Source organism: Triturus cristatus, chromosome 7 (assembly GCF_964204655.1).
Source record: "Triturus cristatus chromosome 7, aTriCri1.1, whole genome shotgun sequence".
Lineage (NCBI taxonomy): Eukaryota > Metazoa > Chordata > Amphibia > Caudata > Salamandridae > Triturus > Triturus cristatus.
Window position 1 is genome coordinate 377,537,695 of NC_140590.1, and position 24,954 is coordinate 377,562,648.

Below are 24,954 nucleotides of genomic sequence, written 5' to 3' on the forward strand. Positions count from 1 at the left end.
ACATCCCTGGGTATCCTTGGCTTAGCACCCTTGTTGTACTGCTGCATATAGTACCCTTCTGTACCTTGCAGACTCTGGATCGCCCTGTAACTCCTCCTGCAACACAAAACAATAAGTTAGATTCTTCCCCTCCCCCTACTACCCTTTAGCCGTCCGCAGGGTAAGCGGTAGGGCGGGAAACAGCGAGACGGGCAGTGGTCAAGAGGCTGCACAGTGGTCGGGGGAAGGCATTTATACCCTTGCCCCCCCCAGCCCCCACGGCCGGAAGTGACGCGGCCAGCTGACCCCCTGGTCCCTAGACCAGAGAGCCTAGTCTGCTGCTATTTCCTTGCAGTGGTTTTCACAAGCTTCTGTTTTGAGACCAGGGTCTCCAAGCAAAGTCAAAGGGACTATAAACAACAATTCAAAGGTTTGATGTTACATACAACTGCCCTGTGACTCCCACCCACCCCGACACTGCTAAAGTTGGGGTTCATGATGCTCCCGATATGATGCACAGATCAATTCGTAGGTAGTTACGTTTTCATCATCATCATCATCAAAGTCTTTATTTCGGCCACAAAGGCCATAAAAGTACAAATTACAATTAATAAAACAAATACAATTCTTAAAAAATGAAAAAAACCCTGTGAGTTATAACAACATACAATTCATCATTATACAATAAATAAATTAAATAGAAGTACAACATGATAAAAACAAAGTTAAATCAAAAAAAAGATTATACAAAGAATACAATAAAGTATGTGGAATACGTTTAAACTTATTGCTTAGTTACAGAAGATTCTACGTTTGATCCACATACCATTTAAAAAACGGGAAACTGCGAAGACAATCGGGGGTGGGTATCATATTTCAATACTCTTATGGCGTTTTCACAGTCTCTGAATCCCAGGTTTTTACAGATGGGTTTTACCCGTCGATTACGTAACTGATGGTACACTGGGCAAAAGAAAAAAACATGTATTTAATTTTCCATTCGATAACCACAGGCAGGGCAGTCGGTATTTTTATTCAGCTCCCATTTGGAGGTAAAAGACCTGAGTGGTAAGCTGCCTATTCTCAGCTGGAAATACAACTTCCTAGCAACAGCTGGGAAGATCAGATCAAGAAATTCCTCCCTCCTGTAGTCATCTTTAATTTGGAGAAACTGAGGAGTCAGTCTGCCAACACCAGAATTCACATGAAGGCTCATAAGATTATAGTGCCTATACTGGTCTACCAGGTTTGCCCTTGAGAGTACCATACATGAATACTCCGGGGAACCCCATAATTCAGAAAGACCAATCTTGTCACAAATATCCCTGATATGGGTTAACCAGGGAATTTTCTTATTTTTAATTAGGGGCCAAACCCCCTTAAATTCTTCTCGAAAAGAGCCCAACTCCGGGGTAGACCAAAGTCTCTTCCAATATGTCACAGGCCGCAACGCCACCTCCTCCTCCACAGGTAGCAACCCTAGGTCGAACCTAATAGGAACCAACGAGGTGCTTGGAGGCAAGCCTAACAGATTTCTCATAAAGGAATGTTCAATCCTCGTTAGGCTAGGAGGCCTGCAATGTCCCCATAATTCTGCTGCATAAATGGACGCTGCTCTAGCTTGTGTCTTATAAATTTCTACCACTGGCGCAGCAGGCTTAAAGATCGAACCTCTAAGCAACTTGGACAATCCTCCTACAATTTGGGTCAGTTTTACTGCTGAGTTTGCGACTTGAACCTCCCACCCGAGATGTTCTTGAAGAGTGATCCCAAGGTATCCGAACGTCTTAACTCGCTCAAGCGGAGTGCCATTCAGAACTGGATTCGGGCGTGTGTGCTTAGGGGATAGAGGATCATAAACTTTGTTTTTGCTAAGTTAATCTCCAAACCCCTTTCCACACAGAGGTCCACAAAGCCGTCTAAAATACGCTGGATGCCGGCAGATGTCCGGGACAGCAACAAAGTGTCGTCGGCGAACATCAATGCCGGTACCCTACCTGTAGCAAGTCTTGGGACATCAGTGTCCTTAATGCCTTCAAGATGTTTAATAAGCCCATTAATATACAAACAGAACAGGGTGGGCGCCAGCACGCATCCCTGGCGAACTCCTCTGTTCACTGGGAAACGTGCAGACAACTCTCCATATTTCCCACATCTAACCTGGGCAAAATTTTCTGTATGGAGCCTTCTCAGGACATCAAGAAGATATGGAGGGACGTCGAGTTCCTGGAGAACTCTCCATAGATTTTCTCGTGGCACCAGGTCAAATGCGGACCTCAGGTCAACAAAAATGAGGTAGAGACTGCCACCCTCCACACTCACGGTTTACCAGTAGAGGACCTGGAGTCGGAATAACTGGTCAATAGTTGAAGTGCCCTTTCTAAAAACCCGCCTGCAGGATACTCAATATATCATTATCCACCTCCCAAGTCTGAATTCTATCCAGGACTATGCGTCCAAGCAGCTTTTGGGTAGTGTCGATCAGACTTATGGGCCTATAATTCGAAGGTTGCAATGGGCATCCTTTTTTGTGAATAGGCACTATCTCTGCTCCACGCCAGGTCTCTGGCGGTTCCGCACCTAATAGTATAGAATTAAACAAGACACAGAGATAGGGTGCCCATACTTTAGGTTCTGACCGATAAAGATCACCTGGGACCTTGTCTAGGCCTGGCACTTTATTGGGTAATAATTTATAAATAGCGGTTTCCACTTCCAATATCGTAATCACCGGAACATCCTCTGCTCTGTACTCATAAAGGGGATGTAAAGCAGTTGAAGCTGCTTGATTGGGGCCTGTACATGAGTATAAGCTCCCAAAATGATCTTCCCAAGCAGTAAATGTAAAAAATGTAAATTGCTACTTGTATAGCGCACTACTCACCCGCAAGGGTCTCAAGGCACTTGTACGAATACCGTTGTGGAACCCATCATGGCTTTCCCTGTGAGGCGTCCACTCCTGGGCACCCCCAAGGTGGAGGCCAGGCATCCTTAGCGTTGTGGGGGCTGTTGTGGAGATTAAGCAAGCTATTGCCCAGAGCTGCAGAGTGGGACTCCATGATTGGAATAGGCACCGAGGCGAGAATTATCAGGTCCGTGGAATTTTGAGCCCAAGACCCGCCGAGGCGGGGAATTGAACCCTGGTCCCAGACTAGACCTCTGCATCAGGGTCTGCCGCTCTAATCATTGAGCCACACTTCTCCAGCAGTTGGGGCTATATTAGAAGATAATATCATCTCATTTTCTTTCCTGCCATTGCTAACAATGGCCCAAAAGGATTTAAAATCCTTATACTGCAGGGCTAATGTTAACTCCTCCCACTTATCATCCTCCCAAGTCTTTCTTTCCCTTTCGATCTTCTGTCTATACTGTGCTCGGAATATTTTGATCCTTTCTTTATCCTTAGCCTTAATTGCTTGGATCAGTTCGCTTTTCAACTTCCGACACTCAACATTATACCAAGGGTTGGTTTTAACCAACTTATCCTTAGAGCTCCCAGCCGGAAAGAACTCCTCCGATAGTTTAGAGGCCAGGTGGCTGTGAATTTCAACCGGCCTTTTACCCCACTCAGTGATAGTACAATTCAACCCTTCCCCGGCCATTTCACTAAGGTGGGGCACAACCAGTTTATATATCTCTGCCAGCTTGTTCAAGCAGGCCAATATGCGTGGCCATTTTACTCTCCGTCTGTTGTTATGCAGAATGAGAGCCTGCGGTTCCACATTGGGCTCAATTTCGTAGCTGGTCAAACCCCAACTTCCTGGTTTTAGGGTCATGACCAGGGCATTGTGGTCGCTATCATCCCGATCAAGAATCCTAAAGTCTAAAACCTTAACCCAGGATCTTGTTTCAATCATAATATAATCTATAATGGAAGTTTGCCCTACTCTGTTAAAGGTGGCATGACCAGGTCTATCAGAGTTAAATCTATCATCACAAGACCTCAAGGACAAAGAAAGAGTGAGAGCAGTAATCTGCAAAGCCAGTGGAGTCCAAGCTTTAGCCAGAGGGATCAAAGGCTGAGGAATATTCCAGTGTGTGTTTTCCCCAATCGGATCATCTAAATCCAATATACTGAGTGGTTCGTACTGGCAGTTGAAACCACCGCCTATTATCACAAAGTACTCTGGGTCTAAGGTCAAAATATAATCGTTCAACTGAGTAATAACCTTAGACTCCAGCCCTCTCAAAGAAGGTCTAGAATATACATTCAATAAAACTAAATGTTTGTTCCCTGGCAGGTCAAGTAGAACACATTGAATATCATGTGAACTAGTTGGAAGCTGTTTAGCTGTAACTCCCAAATGCAGAGCCACCCAAATACTTAAGCCCCCTGAAGGTCTTCCCCTGCCACTAGTTATTGCATGTATATTATAAGTCACAAAACCAGTCCGCTGCAAATTATCCATAGCCCAAGTCTCTTGCATTAGACAAATATCAAATGTGTCTATAAACTTGCCCCACTCTTCGCTGATCTATTTATTTTTTAATCCTGCTACATTCCAGGAAAGTATATTAGTATTCGCATTAGGCTCCCCTATAGAAGTAGTCAAATTACTAGCATGCTTATTTAAATCAGATGGAAAAATTACCTTATCAATGTTTCCCTGCACACACTCCTTCTCCAACCCACTCAACACTGGTATTGTTAATGGCTCAATAACCCTACCCCTTGGGCTTTTCCAAATTGGACACGCTATATCATTCATGATTGCCAGTACTTCAAAGAGCCCCTGCTTAAGAAAATTATATTTCAACTCCTTGAAACCTTCCTTAGTGTTCTGTAAACCTGTATAGTCCCTAGCCACAGAGAGTAACCTATTAGACTCTGGGCGTCAATCAACTAGGTCCAGCATACTAAATCTATTATTGTGATGGAAGATTTCAAGTGGGGGGGGACAGTATTGGTTCTTAATTTGATTGTTGTTTCCAGGGTAAGGAATACGACCCTCCAAATCATTTCCTGGCCGATCCACCCAACCCCCCAGGGAAGCACCACATCCATATCTGGAGGCACCCAGGTAGAAGTAAGTAAGTGGAAGGGCTTTTATTACTGTTTCAGGGCTACCTGACTCCATTGTACAAATATGCCTCACTGTTCTAGGATCCCTGAAATTGATTACAACACAGTCTCCCTGTAGATCTTTGGCTCTAAGACCCACCCAATCTACACATCTTGCAAATAGAATTTCACTTCTGCTCTGATTGGGGAGGGGTTTGTTGTAATTCAACCAGTGGATACACTTATTTTTAAGCTCACTGAATGCCTCCCTTGTTCCATGATTCAGTATAGAAACCCCCGCAAGAATCACTACATAGGGAATAGACTCTGGGGGCAGATCCAGACATGGTAGCACAGGCTTCGATACAACCACCGCCCTCAATTGGTTTGTCTTGTAAGGGATCGAATCAAGACTTCTAACCTCAAATTGTGTATTGGCTACAGCATGATCCGCCTTTCCCCTTTGGTTACCTAGTAGGACTAGTGAAGTTGGCACGTTATGTTCTACTTGATCAACAATACCCACTCTGTTTCCCTGTGGGGTTGGTTGGGCTATCAAATCTATCACTTTGTTTGCTTTTTTAGGGTCAAGGCACTGACAACCATCTAATTCTTTAACCAGTGAACCTTTGGCCCTCAGTTGGGCCCTCCCCAACCCCTGTAACCTTCCCCCCTGTCAATGTAGCATACATTTGTTCCAATTTATAAAGTCTTCTCTCAATAGAGTCAAGTCTATCATGAATCGGAAGACAGGTCACTGTGAATAACTGCTCCATTTTGGCCCAAAAGTCTCTTCTGTGCTCTTTCGGAATCGGGTCATCAATGCCTTGGGCTATAGAATGATCAGTAGACGCTATGTGCTGATCATCTAAGTTAACCGCAGATTCGTTATTCCCGGCATTTGCCCGTTTTTGGATTTTCGTTTTCTTATTGACCAAAGTTGTTCCTCCCCGCTTTCGTCTAACAACCTGTTCTAACATCTGACCATTTGCCTCCACACTCATGCCCGGTATCAATCGTATTGGCAACCCGGATCTTGTGGTTCCCACATTATGCACTAGTATGGAAGGATTGTTTTCAGTGGGATCCGCCAGCTCCGTTAGACTATGCAGGCTGCAAGCAACAACTGGAGGTGGGTTTCCTTCCCCTTCATGTTCAGCAGAAATGGGATCTAACAGTAAATTGGCCTGGCTGTTAACTAGAGGTACAGGGGACTTTACCAAGGCAAGTGTGCCCAACGAAGACCGCTTTTCTAATTCTTGCTCAATAGAGAGCCTTTTTTCAGTCAGCTCAATTTCTCTCTGTAACACGGACGCAGCCCTGATGAGGAAATTATCCCAAGTCCCAGCCACTCCGGCCCCATTGAGTGACTTACGTCCCTTCCCCAAACCAGGTGCAGCCATTATCTCCAGCGGGTGGATCACGAGCGCTGATTACGGGACTACCAGCCCGTACATGATCTAAACACCCCTTCGGTATAGCACACAAACCCTCGTATATGATATTACCTTGTCTCACAAGATTTCGGCCACTGGTATAAAGAGAATGGCCCCGTCCCGTCCTCTGTCGTGCTCGGACGGGCTCAGACGGGCCCGCCCTTGGCCCGGGCTTCGTCCGGCGCAGGCCCGCGCGCGTACCGCGATGCGCGTAAGGGGCGTGGTTAAGTGCAGGCGGGCTGTAGGCAGTCACCGGGAAGAGGCACCAGCTGTGTGGAAAACTGAGGCTGCTGGTCCTCGCTGTCCCGCGATATAAGCCCAGGTAAGAGAGTCCGGTAAAAAACACAGAGAACTGCTACGAGTGGCTCCCGCGAAGCGGGGGCCGCGAGCAGTTATGAAGGCAGGCAGGCGGGCTGTAGGCAGTCACCGGGAAGAGGCACCAGCTGTGTGGAAAGCTGAGGCTGCTGGTCCTCGCAGTCCCGCGATATGAGCCCAGGTAAGAGAGTCCGGTAAAACACACAGAGAACTGCTACGAGTTACGTTTTCAACTGTGAACTAAAATAGGTAGAACAATAATGGTCAGGTTAACGTGAGAACTAGGTAAGAGAAGACAGACCCTGGGGCACATTTACATAGAAATGTCGGAGCGCGGAGCTGTGGCAAATTTGGCAGCACCACGCTCTGACATTTCCAAAACGCAGGGATGCACTGTATTTACAACAATATGGTGCACCCCTGTGTTTTTCCCAGCACTGGCGCTAAAATTAGCTGCCTAGCGCCAATTCAGGGACCCTAGCAATATAGTGGAAGGGTGCCTGCCTTGCAGGGAATGATTGTTTATGTGCAGAAAAGGACACCTTCCTGCACATAAACAATCATTAATGGCTGTTTGCTCTTTTTGGCTGCCATCGTGGCACAGCCCAGCGCGTCCTTTAACTTCAGAGTATAGTTACACCAAGTGTGGAACTAAAATTGTTGTCTGAGGTGGCATTCACTGACGCCAAAATTTGAGTACTTTGTCTTTCAAACAGACCTATCGCCACCAATCCTTCTGATATGAAGGATGTGCTCCATGAACATTCAACACCAACTATATAAGGTCATTAAAAATACCTTTCACCTATTGGGCTACCGTGGGCTACAGAAACAACAGTGACACACTCATCCTTTGGCCGCATACAAGATGTGTGAAGGTGGTCAGGTGGTATTGTATTGTAAGTATATCCACATAGCGCTTCATACCCAAGCGTGCATTATCAAACGAGCAGCACGGAAGGGTAGTTACTTGTTGTGAGCCTATGTGTGAAGCATGTTTGGGGCTGTGCATGAGTGAACGGAGGGTGTGCTCATTGTGTCTTGGGTGGCAGTGCCTCGCAGTGTGATGGAGGAAGGATGGTGAGAGGTAGGCGCCCTCAGGTCACATGAAGCTGCCAGCTGCTGCTGTGCTGTGGTTGTGGTGACTGTCAGTCCATCTCTCGCGCTGTGTGCAGCAACTGGACCTTCTAATCTGTACGTCTTGTGAGTCCTGCAAGGAGAGGGTGGGCAGAGATCCACTCGCATGGTCTGGATTACATTCATTCCTATCTGAGTATTACCATAGGATGTACAGTTGTGATTGTGGTGAGGTATGAAGTTGGGACCTGCAGGGATGAACTATATTACAAACTTCCAGGATGCCATGTACACGTGTCAGATCTCCATTGGTGCCTCTGTTTCTGCTCTTCAGGATTGAATGGTCAGGTGAAGTGTGTTTTTTTCTGTCATGATGTGGGTGTGCTGATAGCTCGCCAGGCCAGAGGAGCTTTCTGCAATATGCCATATATTCCTTGTCATTTCATTAACACGTGTGATGAAAGAAAGAAAGTTTTAAGTCCACGATCACAGATCACTCCAAGGTTTCTTACGTTCCTTAATGTTGCTGGTCAAGTGGCCGGTTGTTTGTGCCATATTCTTGTAGGTTGGTGGTTGTTCTCTTGTCCACAGTTCACAATCTCAGTTTTTAGAGTACATTTAGCACAACATACTTAGAGGTGGCATAAAAATGGGGTATTCTTTAATCCTGTTGGAGCTGATAGTTCTATTGTCTCTCAAAACGGAATGAAAAATGTCAACGAAGAAAAGAGATCGAAGCCGGAAGTAATTAATTTTTTTCTGACAGAACCTACACTTGGATCAAGCAATTGACAAAACAAGGCCTTATGTGATGAGTATGTTGAGCGTTTCGTTGCATTACTTAGAACTACAATTCCCAGAATGCACTGGCCTGTCATTGGAAAAGTTCATGAGCACAGGGCATTGAGAACAGGAGTTGTTACCCTAGGCAGATGCCTCAGTAAGTGTCCAACACAGAGGTGCCTTCTTTCCATGTGGGTAGAAGGCGACAGCGGCGGGGAGTCTGAAACCGCCAGACATACATACAACCTCACTTTTTCAGAAGCCACCAGCAGCCGCTGTGATCGCCTTCCAGCTGTTTTCGGGAAGCCTTCACTGTGGGGCTCTGTTCCCCTACTGTTCTCCAGCCTCCACCCCAGTGCCCTCAACCAGCCGCAGAGAGAGGCCCAGACGCCGCTGCAGGCGAAGGCCGCGGGCCAGGTGAAGAGACAGCGGGGGACCTCGTAAAGAGAGCGGCCGGCTGCAGAGCGGCCCTGTCCACGAGAGCCGGCTTTTAATAGAGTTGTGTGTGTGTCAAGGGAGGGGAATGCGGCTGCTGGGGACCCTCCCTGCCCCAAAGGCTATAGCGGGACTATAGCCCGACCGTTCCGTGGATTCCTCCCGCCCTTTCATGTCGACTTCCATGACCTGTCGAGTGTCGACCTCTTTGAACACATACGGAAGGGCCGCCCAAAGAAACCCAGCTACCTGGAGCGAGTGCTAAAGCTCTCTGGCGTAAATAAAGTCTGTAGGAGTAAATCACTTCTGTTCACCGAGCCCCACGCTGGAGAAGGAAAACGCACCCTCACCAGACGTTTTGGGGAAATATTCCAGAAACATGCATTGCCCTCGAAGTTCGCATTAAACTTGCATTAATTACTCTTTCGTCCAGAAGTACTGATAATTCATTTCACGATTACTCCTGCTTGCATAAAATCCTAATGGGAGAGCAAATTAAGCAGGCGCGCGCGGCTGCTCGCTATGCATGTTCTGCTGTATTTAGTGCTGTTTCTTAGTGCAAAATGCGTCCTCATGTTCATTTTAGAAGCGAGGGTGCATTTTGCGCGAAGAAAATAGCTCTAAATGACAGTGGTATGTTGGAGGAAAATCCTTTCCAACAGCATAGTTAGCAAGCTTGAGCACTAGCTCGTGCTCGCGAATCATAATGCAGTTTGCACTATTTCTTAGCTCAAATGCATCCTTGCACCCATTTTTGACACGACGGTGCATTTTTGCACTAAGAAATGGTGCAAAACGCAGGATTACTCTTCTTCTGTAATTGAAGCGTAATTTTGCCAATTTTTGGGGTGATTCCTCGTAATTAAGATACACGGAATTACACAAATTAAAAATCAAATACAGTTATAAACAACAGCAAAGGGATCAATCAACCTATGTAAAGTGCATTCCACTGCGAGCCAACATGGGTCACCTCATTTTTCATAACTTTTGATCAGTTTGTTCTAGAATTACATTTTTTTGTCAAAATCTGCAGATTATGCAACAGGTGTTGGATTATGTGGCAAATGCAGCAAATCCATAATTATGTGGAAAATGCAACAGCCACAAAATCGCATAATTTCAGTGGCCTAATTATAATCCACTTTTTGCTGATAGACCGATTTTTACTCTGTCTCTGCTTTTACATGATTGTACAAAAAACATGTTTGATAATTGTAAAGCGCTATGAAACCACTGAGCTGGGTCAAGTTTGCGCAGCAAAACACAAAATCCTAAACAGACAAATAAATAAATAAAACATCTGTAGTCAATGGTGATGGAGGTGTAGGCAACCTCGTTTGGCGTTCTATAGGGTTGTACAGCTTTCCTGTCTCAAGTGGAATCCCCGCCACTGCATTGCCAAGTTTAAAGGCAATGGAGTCTAGACGCTTAGGGCTCCTTGTGAGTCTTAATGGCTGAGATGCCTCTTCAGTGGGTAAAGAGGCGCTTGAGAGAGCAGAGCATTGAACCCAGAGGTCCTCCATATGTTGTGCCTTTGGCAGCTGATTCTGAGCTGCTCCTGGCCCTTTAGCTGGCATCATCGTGGCTGGTTACTGAGCAGGTCTTTTATACTTTTACCGTTCACAATCAGTTGTGGGTTAAAAATGCTAGAGAAGCAGTTGTTTTTGGTCTCTTTTCCCCCGAAATGGATATGGTCCCTCCCTTTTTTTCTACATTTGTGAATGTTTCTGCCCCAGATGAGACTTCCTTGATTCTTGTGCCTCTACTTACCTCTGCATGGGGACTGTATGTATCTATGTGGTGTTTCTCTATGTGTGTGTGTGGTATTTCTAGCTGAAAGGCAGTGGAGCACTGACAGGGTTAAAGAAAAGCATAAAGTCAATGAGTGATGGGAGAGGTAGCTGGTTTGTGGACTGTTAATGCATTGTGATGCAGTGTTAAAGAGGCGAGTCTTGATGGAAACAGGGATGCTGTTCCACATCCTAGGTGCATTGATGGAGGAGACCTTGATGTGTTCTTTTTCTACACTGGCTGCAAGTATGCCAAGAACCACTAGACATGGGGAGCTTGTCTGCATGACAAGCAGAGGTGCGGGTTGTGATGGCTTTGTAAATAAAACGGTATCTTTCTTCAGGCAGCAATAGTCACTCAGAGGACCACGGATCTACAAGGACATTAGAAGTTTTCAAGTTGGAGCCTCTTGGGTCTATTAGCCTTTTAGATTGTTCACAAAGGCAGCCCTTTCGCCTGATACCCGCATTCTGAAGCATCTGTTCGTGTGAGGGTTTTTTTTTACACAGTATGCTTACAGACCATCTCTATAGTCCAGTGAGTCCACTCTTATAAGCAGCATTAACTTCTGTCTCTTGATGCAACTGGGGACTGGATCCGAAATTTAAAACAACACATCTCCGACACAAACGCCCCTGTATCAATATCCACACCTATAACAGCACAAGGTCAGATCTCAGTGCCCGCCTAGCCTATAGCCTCACTAAGTCTTCTGAAGATCCCCAGACCACAGCTCATTTTTCAAGATGACAATCTGTTTTCCTCCTAGGCTCTCAGATCATGTACAACCTACCCCCCCCCCCCCTCTGATCCAGGCCACACCTTTTTCAGTTTAAAAGAAGAGCTCCAAACCCTCCATACTCAGAGCTATCCATGCCTGACTCCCAGGTTCAGTTACAAATGAATGCGCATTTCTTCCTGTTTCTAGCATGTACCCTGCAGTAAAGGGGGCACACCTATAGAACAATGATGTCACCAGATGTGCTGTGTACATATTCTTAAATACATTTAATTTTGGACAACCTAAAACCACGGAGCATTTTGCTGTTCAAATCACTATTCTATATAGATATATACATGTATAGTCGTCAAACAGCACCAAAGTTATTAGCAACACAAAAAATGCATCTTCTATGGAAACACAATCCTAACTCTAGCTACTCAGTGTCGACCGCCACTGGGGTATGTATCAGCGCCAGGGTTGGTGGGCCAATGGTTTATCACTGCTTTTTTCTTTCCATTCTTTAAAATCTTTTAGATTTTTGAATCATCCCAGTGTGTTTGAAGTATGTTTTTAGGTTTCAGTGATTCAAAATCAATATTACATGTATTTGTGCTAATATTAATCAGATTTTCCTGTGACGCATATTAAAATGAAAGAGGTCTGCCTGTTCTGAGTGTGCCTGCCTCTAAGGAAGCACCCAATTAGAAATATTTGTGATAACATTTTGATTGCTTTCATATGACCTCCACGTTTAGGCAGTGGCATTTTGTTCATTTTATTTGTGAGACACATGCATGCAATTTTGTTTTATGTGCTTTTAACTTGGGTTCTGTTGTGATGTAACTTCAATGTTCTTGGTGCAGTCTACTGTTTTTGTGTGAGAAATTATTAGTTGAAAGAAAATGTCACTTAGAATGAAAGACAATTTTTTCCTAAAAATAAATAAATCCCAGTTTTACTATAAGAAGAGAGTAAATAATGTCCGAAATGAGTATGGAAACAGAAAACGCATTTCTCATTTCTTGAAGACAGAACTTGTAATGTGTAACTTGTGTCGTAGGATTAAAGTTTGTTCTGCGGTTTTGATTCATGGACTGTAAATAATCACTTTGGCATTTTCATATCAAAAGCACGGGAGGGGTAAGAAAAAATGGGTTGGTTAAAGATGATGACTCAAGAGACTGATCAGAAAAGAGTGCAAGCAAAATATTAGAAAAACAAATACACAGGGAGGAAGAAACATTTGACAGAGATGGGAAAGAGAAAAAGTATAAGACGTCTCAGACTGCGAGCTAAAATGACAGCGAGACCAAATGCAAATTGAGACCATCAAAGTTAGCCTGAGAGAGGCAGAAATAAATGAAAATTCAAAGAAATTTAAGAATGCAGTGAATAAATAATGAAAACGAAATACTGAAGGAATGACAGAGACATGGAATATATTAAAAAGAAAAGAGATAGAGGGAAAGAAAGGAAGAAAGAAAGAAAGAAAGAAAGAAAGAAAGAAAGAAAAGAAAGAAAGAAAGAAAGAAAGAAAGAAAGAAAGAAAGAAAGAAAGAAAGAAAGAAAGAAAGAAAGAAAGAAAGAAAGAAAGAAAGAAAGAAAGAAAGAAAGAAAGAAAAGGCTATTGTGAATTAGACAGAGAGCAAAATGGATACTGGCAAATCACCCCAAAATGGAAACACAAATAGAAAGAGGAGTAAGAAAGTGCGATAGAAAGTGGGGTAGGGAAATTAGGCATGCAAATACAAATAAGAGGAAAAGGGAAAGAAAGAATAAAGACAGTGACAGAAAAAAACAAAATGAGTAAAGAATTATAGAGAGAAAGAAGGCGGGAAACTAGCAAAATGAGTGAGATAGATGTAAGTAAAATTAATGAAAAAATAAAGAGGGAGGCAGAAAAAATAGACAAAGAATGAACAGATGAAGGTCAGTTAGGGAGAATTTTTTAGAAAGAAAAGGAAAAGGGAAGAGGGAGGGAGAGTTGGGGAAAAGAATACGAGAGAAAATGCAAAGTGAAGTAAAATGTGGGAATATAAATTCGAGTGGGAGCAACAGACAAATAGTAATATAGCAATACATTTAAAGAAACGTAGCAAAGGAGAAGAGAGAGAAAGACCATAGCCTTTGAGAACAGACATAGTGAAAGAGGGAGGGGCCCCGAGAGGTGAGTGGGGGCAGGAGCTGCTTGGAAAGAGCTCTTGAAATACCAGTATTAGCAGGGTGCAAGGAATGTTAACATGAGAATTCACATCCACACAGCAAGAAAACATACAGGGAAAGAGAGAGCCAGGGCAGATGACCGCAGCAGCTCCAGTTGGACAGACCAGCCACAGGGGTCTGCCGCAGGCGGCAGCGGATAGACGTACAGACCCATACCCACACCACTGAGCTCAGTCTCTTCCACTGCCTCACTCATGGATCTGCAGCAGATGGCTGAGCCCAAGAAGGCATAGACACGCTCTTACACCACCGTACTCTCTTCGATTGGCTGACCCATGCTTCTGCAGCAGACGACACCACTGGAGACTTCTTCATTGTCTTCACAGAGGAAGATTCACCGTGGATGCTACTGGTACTTTTTATCAATATCCCGGCTCACCACCCTGTGCGAGCAAAGAAGGAATGTGATGGAAATGATTGATTCCTTATGAGAGCGTCTCAGTGGTCCCCGCGGAAGCAGGTGAGAGTAAAATTGGAGCGCCTTCAAGGAAAGCCGTCTTGGACATCTGTTGCTCCCAGTGATCTGGATTCAAGATGAGCACAAGTCTGGTCTTCCAGTCATCCTCAAGTGTTTTTTCCTTTCAATGAAGACATTCCATGGTTACGTGATCATACCACCGCCACCCACATTTTTCGGATGGATAAACATCCACAGTGCAGTGCAAACCTATGGTACAGACAGTCTTTTCATTTTTCTGCTTCCTTGTTGAATCAACAGATCAGAAATTGAACCATTTAGTGCTGTGGGTGAGAGATACATCTATTCTAATTTGAGGAAGTCTTCCTTCAGGGGAAGACAAGGTCTTTACTCCGCTCTTGTTCATTGTTGTCATAGACGATGGTAACACTTTCGTAAAGTTGACTGTACAGCATTAAGGGCGCATCTGAACATTTGTATGGAAAAAGGCACCGGTCAGTCAACTGCCTCATCAATACTCAAGTCCGGCATAATCAAGAAGTATTTTGAAGAAGAGCTCAACTGACTGGGGAAAGTATTGTAGCTTAGATTTAAAGTCAGTAGCCTTGAACTAGCGTCCCACCTTAGATACAAAGGTGGGGGGCATCACACACTAGCTACAAAGCCAACAGATCCTGGGGCGCCATCTAATGTAGATATGAAGCCAAGAAACGTGGATGAGCACCTCACCATAGATACATAGCCAAGAGAATCTGTAACAGATCTCACCATAGACATATAGCAATGAGATGGAAACAATGTCCCAGAAGACACCCGACCATTTACAATTCATTCAGTTCTGTGGGAAGGACATTGTGTAAGGTTGCCCAGAAGAAGTGGTCAAAGGTGCTATTTCTCTAGACAGAGAAAATCTGCAGTAACAGATGATCGGATACCCACACATTGTCCATCAACACTTTCTTTTCTCTTCTTAGAAATAGGATAGTGGTTGTAGAGCTTAAGTGCAGAATATGGTCATATAAAACCTCTGCTCGAGAGCCATGGAGGTCATCGCAAATACTTACCTGGAGTTCTATGCCAAAAATGTGTCCAGCAACCAGTCCAGCCTGAATCCATTCTCTGCTGATGACCTGATCATGACTTCCGTCATGGGAGTCATCCTGTCCTTAATGTGTGTGGTTGGAGTGGCCGGGAACCTCTATACACTGGTGGTGATGTATGTGTCAGTCTCCAGCTTCACCTCCATGTATGTCCATATCATCAACTTGGCACTAGCTGACCTGCTGTACCTCTCCACCATCCCCTTCATTGTCCACAACAGCTTTGTGAAGGACTGGTACTTCGGCGAGGCCGGCTGCCGGGTGCTGCTGACCCTGGACCTGCTCACCATGCACGCCAGCATCTTCATTCTGACCGTCATGAGCACCGAGCGCTACGTTGCTGTTGCCAAGCCTTTCGACACAGTCAACCGCTCCCGCAGCTATCGCAAGAGCATCGCCCTCGCCATCTGGGTGGTCTCTTTCCTGCTGACACTGCCCATGATGTTGATGGTCCACCAAGAGGAGAGGAGCCTGGACGACGGGAGCATCAGGAAGCTGTGCACCCCGATGTGGAGCGACGAGCAGTACAAGGCCTACCTGACAGTGCTCTTCACCACCAGCATCCTCGCCCCAGGAGTCATCATCGGCTATCTGTACGCGAGGCTGGCAAGGGCCTACTGGATATCGCAGACCAAGAGCTTCCTCAACCAGGAGCTCCAGCGGTCCCCCAAGCAGAGGGTCATCTTCATGATCTTCATCATTGTCCTGGCCTTCTGGGCCTGCTTCCTGCCCTTCTGGCTCTGGCAACTGGTGCCGCTCTACAGCCCTGAGGCTGTGCCCGTCCCGGTGCGGACGGAGATCTACGTCAACCACCTGGTGACCTGCCTCACCTACAGCAACAGCTGCTTCAACCCCTTCCTCTACACGCTGCTGACCCGGAACTACAAGGAGTACCTGCGCAACAGGCAGCGAAGCGGGCCCGGCTCGCTGCACCTGCGGCGGTGGGCGGGACCGGCGGCTAACCAGGTCAGGAGGTCGCTGTCCGGTGGGAGCCAGCAGTGCACAGAGAGTGTGGCAGTCAGCCAGCTGAAGGGGCCCTGTGACCGCATCAAAGCCTGAGCAGTGAGTACCAGACAGGGCAACGCAAACACATGAATATGTAGACTCGGCTCCGCCATCTTTACAGGGTTTGGGAGAAGCAGATGAACACAAAATGATGAGGAGGGGTGCAGAAACACTGAGAAGCTAGGCCCTGGGCACGACCTGAAACACTGACAGGCTAACAAGTACTCACAATACTGAACACATAAGACAGCTAGGAGATAGTTCATATGGCAGAATTCATAGCAAAACAACACTGAGCCCTTATGCTGCTAGCGGCGCTTAGAAAAAGTCTGCATTGATAAAGCGTCTCGCCACTGACATGGCACCGACAGGAACACGCTTATATTGCACCGAGAGCACACTGACCCCTGACCTTAGCCCCAACCCACCCGCTTCAATCTCAGAGGACTGAGACACCACAGGGCGGCGCCGCTTCAGCCGTGACTCTAACGGGACACTGCCAGGGAATATTTTATAGCACTAATCACACAGACTAGTATTCGTACAATAATATTACACTACTACTCCGCTAAACTGTTTACACTGTAGGACAGAAACATGACAGGGTACTGCTGAGAAAGGTTACACTGCCAAGATACTGCTAGGAAACAGCCCACACTGTACGAAACAAACATGACAGGCTCAACTGGACTAAACGCAGGGGGTGTTTCCTTGAGGGCACAGGACTGGCCCCAAAAACCAATAATAATCAATATCGCTAAACACTAACCTTGGGTTAGGTTGGGTTAGCATGCTACCTGCCGTAAATGCGACCTGTCGTAAATACGGCTAGTAAGCAAGATATAGTTATAATCACAATGCAGCACCGGTGCTGGCTTTATGGCGGCACAGCCGGTGCTGTCGCGCTGGGCGCCAAGGACACGGGGGCTCTCTGGATGACAGGCTGAAGGACATGGGAGCAGCCTGCTGAGATCTGTGTGCGCGGCATTTTTCAAAGGGGAATTACAACAGTATGATAACTCTGGTGGTTAATGCACATGATGGAGAGATGTGCAATTTGTCTAGTAGCAGTTTTGATTCATGATAAAGTAGCAATAAGTGCTGATGTTCCTACTGGAAAGCACACGGTGTAGTGTGACCAGGCGACCAGGATGTGCCAGGACAGTCCCTGGTTTGCAGCAGCTGTTCGGCAGATTTCAGCAAGTTTGTCTGGTGTCCCAGTTTTCAGAGAGGGTCGACTGAGCACAGAGAAAGGCACGTTTTAATGTTTTCCAAAGCAGGAGTAGTTAGCAGCTTTTATCAGAAAGCAATTTAAATAACAGATGTGATAGTCAGTTTAAAAATTGCACTTTAATAATGTCCTTAGTGCCTCGTCTGTTTTTCTATGTTGATGAGCGCTCACATTGTGTGGTCCTTGGCGGATGAAAAATTGTAGTCCATCCTCTATTTCAATAAAATGTCCCAGTGTTTGGTTTTTTATATACGGTCACCCTAACAAGGTTTTTGCATGCAGATCAAAGATTAGTATTTTATGTAGATAGCTCAGTTCTTGCTTTTGTCACAGAGATCCTTTTGTTACTCGCAGCTCATAAAAACAATCCTCCTAATATAGCACATTGACCTATGAACGGACATCAAAGCGCTACATGCAGATTGAAAATTGAAAGGCACTGGTTTAGAACCTTAGTGTGTTTTCCCCCTCACTTTCGTTCTTCTAAGGTTGCTAAAAATGGTTCCTTTGGGTAGCAAAACAATTCTATTTGCATGACACTTCATGACATTCACCTGGTGCAAAGTTTTGTTTTGGGACTCACTTTCCAGCACAAATCCCGAGTTGTGCTGGACGTCAGCCCTAAAGAAACAGAAAGTGGCACTATGCGCGACTCTGCATCAGTGCGGCGTACCATGGGTGGAACATGGATGTCCCCAAGCACTCAGCCATTGAATGTGACGCTAATCCCTGTCTGTTCTTCGTTCAGTGTATATACCTACTACAGAGGTAAGCCGTTGAGCCCCCTGAATCCTCAGAGGGGTGTCCACTCACTAGTATTTTAGTGTTACTAACACTTCTGGACTGCTATTCTGTCTGTATTTCATCTTTGTCCTCTATTTTGACACCTAACCTCTCCCTCGGAACCTCAGAGATAGTCTTATGAGCTCTGACCCCAGAGGCCATGAGCACAGCTGCATGAAAGTGAGTCCCCTTCAGGGTTAGGGATTACTAGGGGAATTAGAGCTTTTAGCCAATTTTGATTCCTCACCTTGGTTGGGGTCCTGCAGATTTTGTAGCATGATAAAACAAAACAGGCACTGACAGCCCCAAAAAGATGCTTTCAAAATCCCAAGCTATTGGTCATGCGCATGCTTGTTTAATAGTGTAAACTATATGATATGTGCATATGATATGTTGTGTGTGTATAGTTTTGCTAAATTAATGCAAAAGAAAGAGGATACTTGAGCGGTGCAGGGACTCATGTGAGACCCGGAGCCTGACTGTTCCATTTGGCCAGAATCTGTGATCCCAGACTGCAAATTTTTTCTCCTTGTGCCTTATTTCCTTTGTCTGCAAAAAATGTAAAAGACTGCAATGTACACTGAACAAATAATTATGCATTTTAAAAAACGTATATTAGTCTTTGCCAGTCTCAGCAGGGAAACCAATAAACGAATGGCCTTGAAATCCCCCTTTACCCTCCAGAGCATGTCTAATTCACATTGTTGGACAGTGGGAGCCCTGGAGAAGCCTCGCGCGTTAGCAGGGTTGCTAAACACAGCACATGCCCCTCACCTTTCACAACCTTTCCCATTCCTTGGCAGTAAGGGGCTGACGCTGCCCAAGCCCCAGCAGCCTTTTAGAGGCACTGGGCGAACGGAAATTCCAGGAACACTTCAGATTTTTTCATAGGTTGGTACCTCCCTTCCATGGTAGGTTCCGTTGTACGGTAGGGCTGAGACCGAGTCAGTCACAAGGCAGGCGCACCTTACATTTGAATGAGACGGACCCACCCCAGTGCTGTCTTAACACATGTGTGCGCTGTGCACTTGACCAGAGGTCCCCCGAGTATAGGGGTTCCCTGTAGACCATAATTTACCATTAAACATTTTTATTCCTGTGAGTGGTTGTGTAGACAGGGCCCGGTGCACGGCTTTTCCCCGGGGCCTATAATACTGTTAAGACGGCCCTGCCCCACTCATACGGTCTTTCCACATTCACTAATTACTCTGGTAGAGAAATAGCTTAGTGGCCTAATACTACTTCTACAGAGATCTGCATTCTATCAGCAAAACTCTAATTCAAATCCTGTTAGAATAGCCTGGTTAGTTAATGTGCTTGCTGTGTAAATCTGCCTCTAACCAGAACATCATCAGTGTAAATCCCAGGTTATCTTGGGCTTATCAGGCCTGTCAGCCTTTTCATAAAACAGTACAGCATGCCTACTATACCTTTAATGGGACCCTCCAGGCTCTTGTCTGCTCCAGGACGGCCCTAGCATTCTTCTGCTGGGCTCTACGGCATGTCTGCTATACCTTTAATGGGACCCACCAGGCTCTTGTCTGCTCTGGGACAGCCCTAGCACTCTTTTGCTGGTCTCTACGGCGTGTCTGCTGTACCTTTAATGGGACCGTCCAGACTTTTGTCTGCTCTGGGACGGCTCTAGCATTCTTCTGCTGGGCTCTCCGGCGTGTGTGCTAGACCTTTAATGGGACCCTTCAGCCTGCTTGTCTGCTCTGTGACAGTCCTAGCACTGTTCTGCTTGGCTCTGCGGAGAGTCTGCTATTTCTTTAATGGGACCGTCCAGACTTTTGTCTGCTCTGTGGCGGCCCTAGCACTCTTCTCCTGGGCTCTCCGGCGTGTCTCCTGTACCTTTAATGGGACCCTCCAGGCTCTTGTCTGCTCTGGGACAGCCCTAGCACTCTTTTGCTGGTCTCTACAGCGTGTCTGCTGTACCTTTAATGGGATCCTCCAGGCTCTTGTCTGCTCTGGGACAGTCCTAGCACTGTTCTGCTTGGCTCTGCGGAGAGTCTGCTATTTCTTTAATGGGACCGTCCAGACTTTTGTCTGCTCTGGGACGTCTCTAGCACTATTCTGCTGGGCTCTCCGGCGTGTGTGCTAGACCTTTAATGGGACCCTCCAGCTTGCTTGTCTGCTCTGTGACAGTCCTAGCACTGTTCTGCTATACCTTTAATAGGACTCTCCAGGCTCTTGTACTCTCTGTGGTGGCCCTAGCACTCTTCTGCTGGGCTCTACGGTGTGTCTGCTGTACCTTTAATGGGACCCTCCAGGCTCTTGTACTCTCTGTGGTGGCCCTAGCACTCTTCTGCTGGGCTCTACGGCGTGTCTGCGATACCTGTAACGTGACCCTCCAGGCTCTTCCCTGCCCTGGGACAGCCCTAGCACACTTCTCATGGTCTCTACTGTGTGTCTGCTGTACCTCTAATGGGATCCTCCAGGCTATTGTCTGCTCTGGGATGGCCCTAGCACTCTTCTCCTGGGCTCTACGGCGTGTGTGCTAGACCTTTAATGGGACCCTCCAGCTTGCTTGTCTGCTCTGTGACAGTCCTAGGACTGTTCTGCTATACCTTTAATGGGACCCTCCAGGCTCTTGTCTGCTCTGGGACAGCCCTAGCACTCTTCCGCTGGGCTCTACGGCATGTCTGGGATACCTTTAATGGGACCCTCTAGGCTCTTGAACTCTCTGAGACCGCCCTAGCAGTCTTCTGGGACCCGTGCAAGTTCTCTCAGCTGTTTAGCCCCGCTAACGCCGATCTTGCTTTGTTAATACTTTGCTCTTTGCACACTCATAGTACTGTAGTAATGAAATGAAATGAAAACGTTGATGTCATTCTTTTTTAAAAAAAATCGTTTTGGGTGATGTGATGTTTTAACTCGAATGTGAATGTTAAACTTGAAGTTGGAAGCGCAGGGTAGCTGGGGGAATCGAACTGCGATCGAGGGAACCAGGAAGTGGGGATGTTTATTTGTCTGAGACCCGGCATCTTGGTCAAGGCGCGGTCTGGCTCTCGAATCACGGAGGCGATAAAACGGGACGCTGCGCTAGCGCGCAGCGGACGGGCTCAGCGGGCGCCCCGCTGGCGCGCCGAAGGCGCGCCTAAGTCAAGCCCATCTGTGCCCGTCCGCGCCTCGGACGCGACGGTCTACCTTGGAATCAGCAGCAGGGGTAAGATGTCCATCAGCGCAAATAACTCACGTATTAGTTATAATACTAGAGACCTTAAAGATCTGAATGTCTGTGCGAAATGTTGTCCCCACTCTCTTTCGGTGGGCTCTATGAAAGCATGGAGGTGTGAAATATGCCATTGGACCCTCCCCCGACCACCGTTCATATATCCTTTCCGGGAGAACATGCGCTTGATCAGCCTATGTTTATCAATCAGCGAGTTAGCAATGATTCAAAGTTGATGCTTCTGAATACTCGCTCTATGAAACAGCACAAATATCAAATTTTCGACCTTCTTTCTGAATCCAAGCCTGATGTGCTGTTTCTTACAGAAACATGGCTTCATGAAGGGTCTAATCCTACTATTGCCAACGCCATCCCACCCAATTATCTTATCGTAAGGGAAGATCGTGTAGGGGGACGAGGTGGAGGAGTGGCGATTATTCATAAAAATACGTTCACCTGTACTACTGTACTACCCTTCCCAATTTTGCCTTAGAAAATGCTGAAAGCCTGAGTTTCCTTTTAAAAATATCTCCTCATCAGTCTATTGCAGGGGCTTTAGTCTATCGACCTCCTGGTCAGGCTAAAAGCTTCCTGGAAGGTTTAGACTTTGCTATTGCCCCTTTGGTCGCTAAATATGAACAGTGCTTAATCTTGGGTGATTTTAACATCCATATGGATTTGTCTCATAATTTGGACTCGATGAAACTATATGAATCATTAAATATGTTACATTTTACTCCCTATGTCACACATCCCACCCAGGAAAAGGGACACATATTAGACCAAGTTTTTTCAACTGAATTAATTGAAATGGCCTCACCTCTCCCCCTGGTGTGGTCAGATCATCACTTATTAACTTTTAGCATTAAGGAAACATCGTCCCAATCTTCTAAGCTATATGCAGAACGGACTAACAGTTTTAGGTCTTTTAAATCAATGACCCCGGCAGCTGTAGGAGTTTTCCTGGAGGCACACACCCTTTTTCTTTTCTGGATAGTCTCACACTTGATGTATCTTCCCTAGAAAGCTGGCTTGAAACTTGTGTTAACAACATTGCCCCTCTCAAAACCCGGGTAGCAAATAGAGGCACACCATCTGCTCCCTGGTTCACGGAAGATCTCAGGAAGAGCAAGAGCCTCTGTAAATGTTTGGAAAGGAAATGGAGACAGGATTTTGACCCACTGGCCAAGCAAACATATAAGACAACACTAAAAGCTTATTACAATAAAGTTCGCCTGGGAAAAATGAATTTTCTCAACAAAAAAATTGAGAAAGCAGGAAATAAAAGTGAAGAACTCTTTAAAGTTGTAAAAGATTTTACGGCCCCTTGTGCCATAAAAAATCCCTTGGCTCCGACGAAAGAATGGACTGAGAGCATTACTCAATTTTTCTTCACCAAAATTTCCTCTATACAGGCCACTTTCGTAGTGGCTGGTCCTGACCTTCAGGGAAATTTGGATAGGCTTTTCCTACAGTCACCTCCGTCTGCGAATTGCCTATTACAAATTCCAGCACTCTCGTTACAAAAATCCTTACACCTTCTTCGCTCTCTTAAGTCAGGCTCTCCTGTGGATCCTTGTCCGGCAAAGATTCTGGCCCCGACAGCAGAGGTAATCAACCCGGCAGTCAATCGGGTGCTGAACCTCTCATTAACTAAAGGGACAGTACCGGATAGCTGGAAACATGGGAAAATTCTTCATCTTTTAAAAAAACCCTCTGCCGATCCCTGGACAGCAGGTAATTACAGACACATCTCACTGCTCCCTGCCCTATCCAAGACTCTGGAGAAATATGTAAACCAGGTTCTCGGGGAGTTTGTTGAATCCAATGGCGTTCTTCATTCTAGCCAATCAGGTTTCCGTGCTAATTACAGCACCGAAACAGCTCTCCTCGAGATATCGGAGTCCATAAAAGTCACCTTGGACAAAGGTGGGAGAGCAGTATTGGTATTGCTTGATTTATCTGCGGCTGTCGATACCGTACCCCATGACCTTCTTCTCGATCGTCTTTGGAGGTGCGGTATTGGTGGCAATGCCCTACAATGGTTCCGGTCCTATCTTATCAATCGCCAGCAGACAGTTTGGTCCTCCCCTTTTGAGACCCCCATTCAATCAATGAATGTGGGAGTTCCTCAGGGATCCATCTTGAGCCCCACATTGTTCAATGTGTATGTGGCTCCCCTGGCATTGTTAGTTGACCCTTTTGGTGCTAGAATCATTTCCTATGCTGATGACATGCAACTGCTGTTCACATGTGCCAAGGGCGAAGCTTTGGATGGGAAGATGATTAACCTATGCCTATCGACGGTATTTAACTGGTTTAATGTAAACCAACTACGATGTAACTCTGAAAAATCAGAAATGATCTTCTTCGGCTGTTCACCGGACGATGAATGGCGTGAATGGTGGCCATCTAATATGTCTCCCCCAACCGTCCTGGCCACAACGGTCAAGATCTTGGGGGTCAAATTGGACAATAACCTCTCTACGAATGCCCAGGTTCAATCGGTGGTGGGCATATGTTTTGGTCTTTTAAGGATGATGCGAAATTTCTTACCGTTACTCTCTATATCTCACAGGAAGATAGTCGTGCAATCCCTAATACTATCTCGGCTCGACTATGTGAATGTCCTATATTTAGGCCTTCCTGAGTATTTGTTTAATCGGCTTCAGGTCGCTCAAAACGCAGCTGCCCCAGCGATTTTTCTAGCTGATGGTCGTACCCACACGACCCCTCTCCTTAAAACACTTCACTGGCTTCCTGTGCGTAAGAGGGTGTCAACGTCGGCGCTCCCTATTTGAGGGTTAGATGCCAGCAGTATGAACCCGCACGTAATCTACGGTCCTCATCCTCCTGTCTGTTACTTACCCCAAGGTTCTATCGTGCCCGGATGAAAGGTCGTTCCTTTCAGGTACTGGCACCTGCACTCTGGACTAATCTACCTATTGAGCTGCGCCGGGAAAATGATCTTTTGCGCTTTCGCCACAAACTAAAAACGTTGCTGTTCTTATGATCGGCGATCTGGGTTTTGATTGCTGAGGGTTCTTGTTGCGGGTTCTCTATGTCAGCGCCGGGACACTCTTGGGAGTAGCCGTGCGCTCTATAAATACCCAGTAACATTAACATTAACATTAACCGTCCAGGCTCTTGTCTGCTCTGGGACGGCCCTAGCACTCTTCTGCTGGGCTCTACAGCGTGTCTGCTATACCTGTAACGTGACTCTCCAGGCTCTTCTCTGCTCTGGGACGGCCCTAGCACCCTTCTGTTGGGATCTACGGCGTGTCTGCTATACCTTTAATGGGACCCTCCAGACTCTTGTACTCTCTGTGGTGGCCCTAGCACTCTTCTGCTGGGCTCTACGGCGTGTCTGCTATACCTGTAACGTGACTCTCCAGGCTCTTTCCTGCTCTGTGACGGCCCTAGCACCCTTCTGCTGGGCTCTTCGGCGTGTCTGCTATACCTTTAATGGGACCCTGC

The 24,954-nt window shown here is 46.2% G+C and overlaps 1 protein-coding gene across 1 annotated transcript in view; it reads left to right on the plus strand.

Moving 5' to 3' along the window:
- Positions 1-13,844: 13,844 nt before the first annotated feature.
- The window catches only part of LOC146809720 (urotensin-2 receptor-like), a 36,822-nt gene continuing 25,712 nt past the window's right edge, over positions 13,845-24,954 (plus strand). The window contains exon 1 of the mRNA XM_085616557.1: positions 13,845-16,348. Within this exon, the coding sequence (XP_085472683.1) occupies positions 15,227-16,345 (1,119 nt within the window). The 5' untranslated portion in view covers positions 13,845-15,226 and the 3' untranslated portion in view covers positions 16,346-16,348. The remainder of the gene's footprint in view (positions 16,349-24,954) is intronic.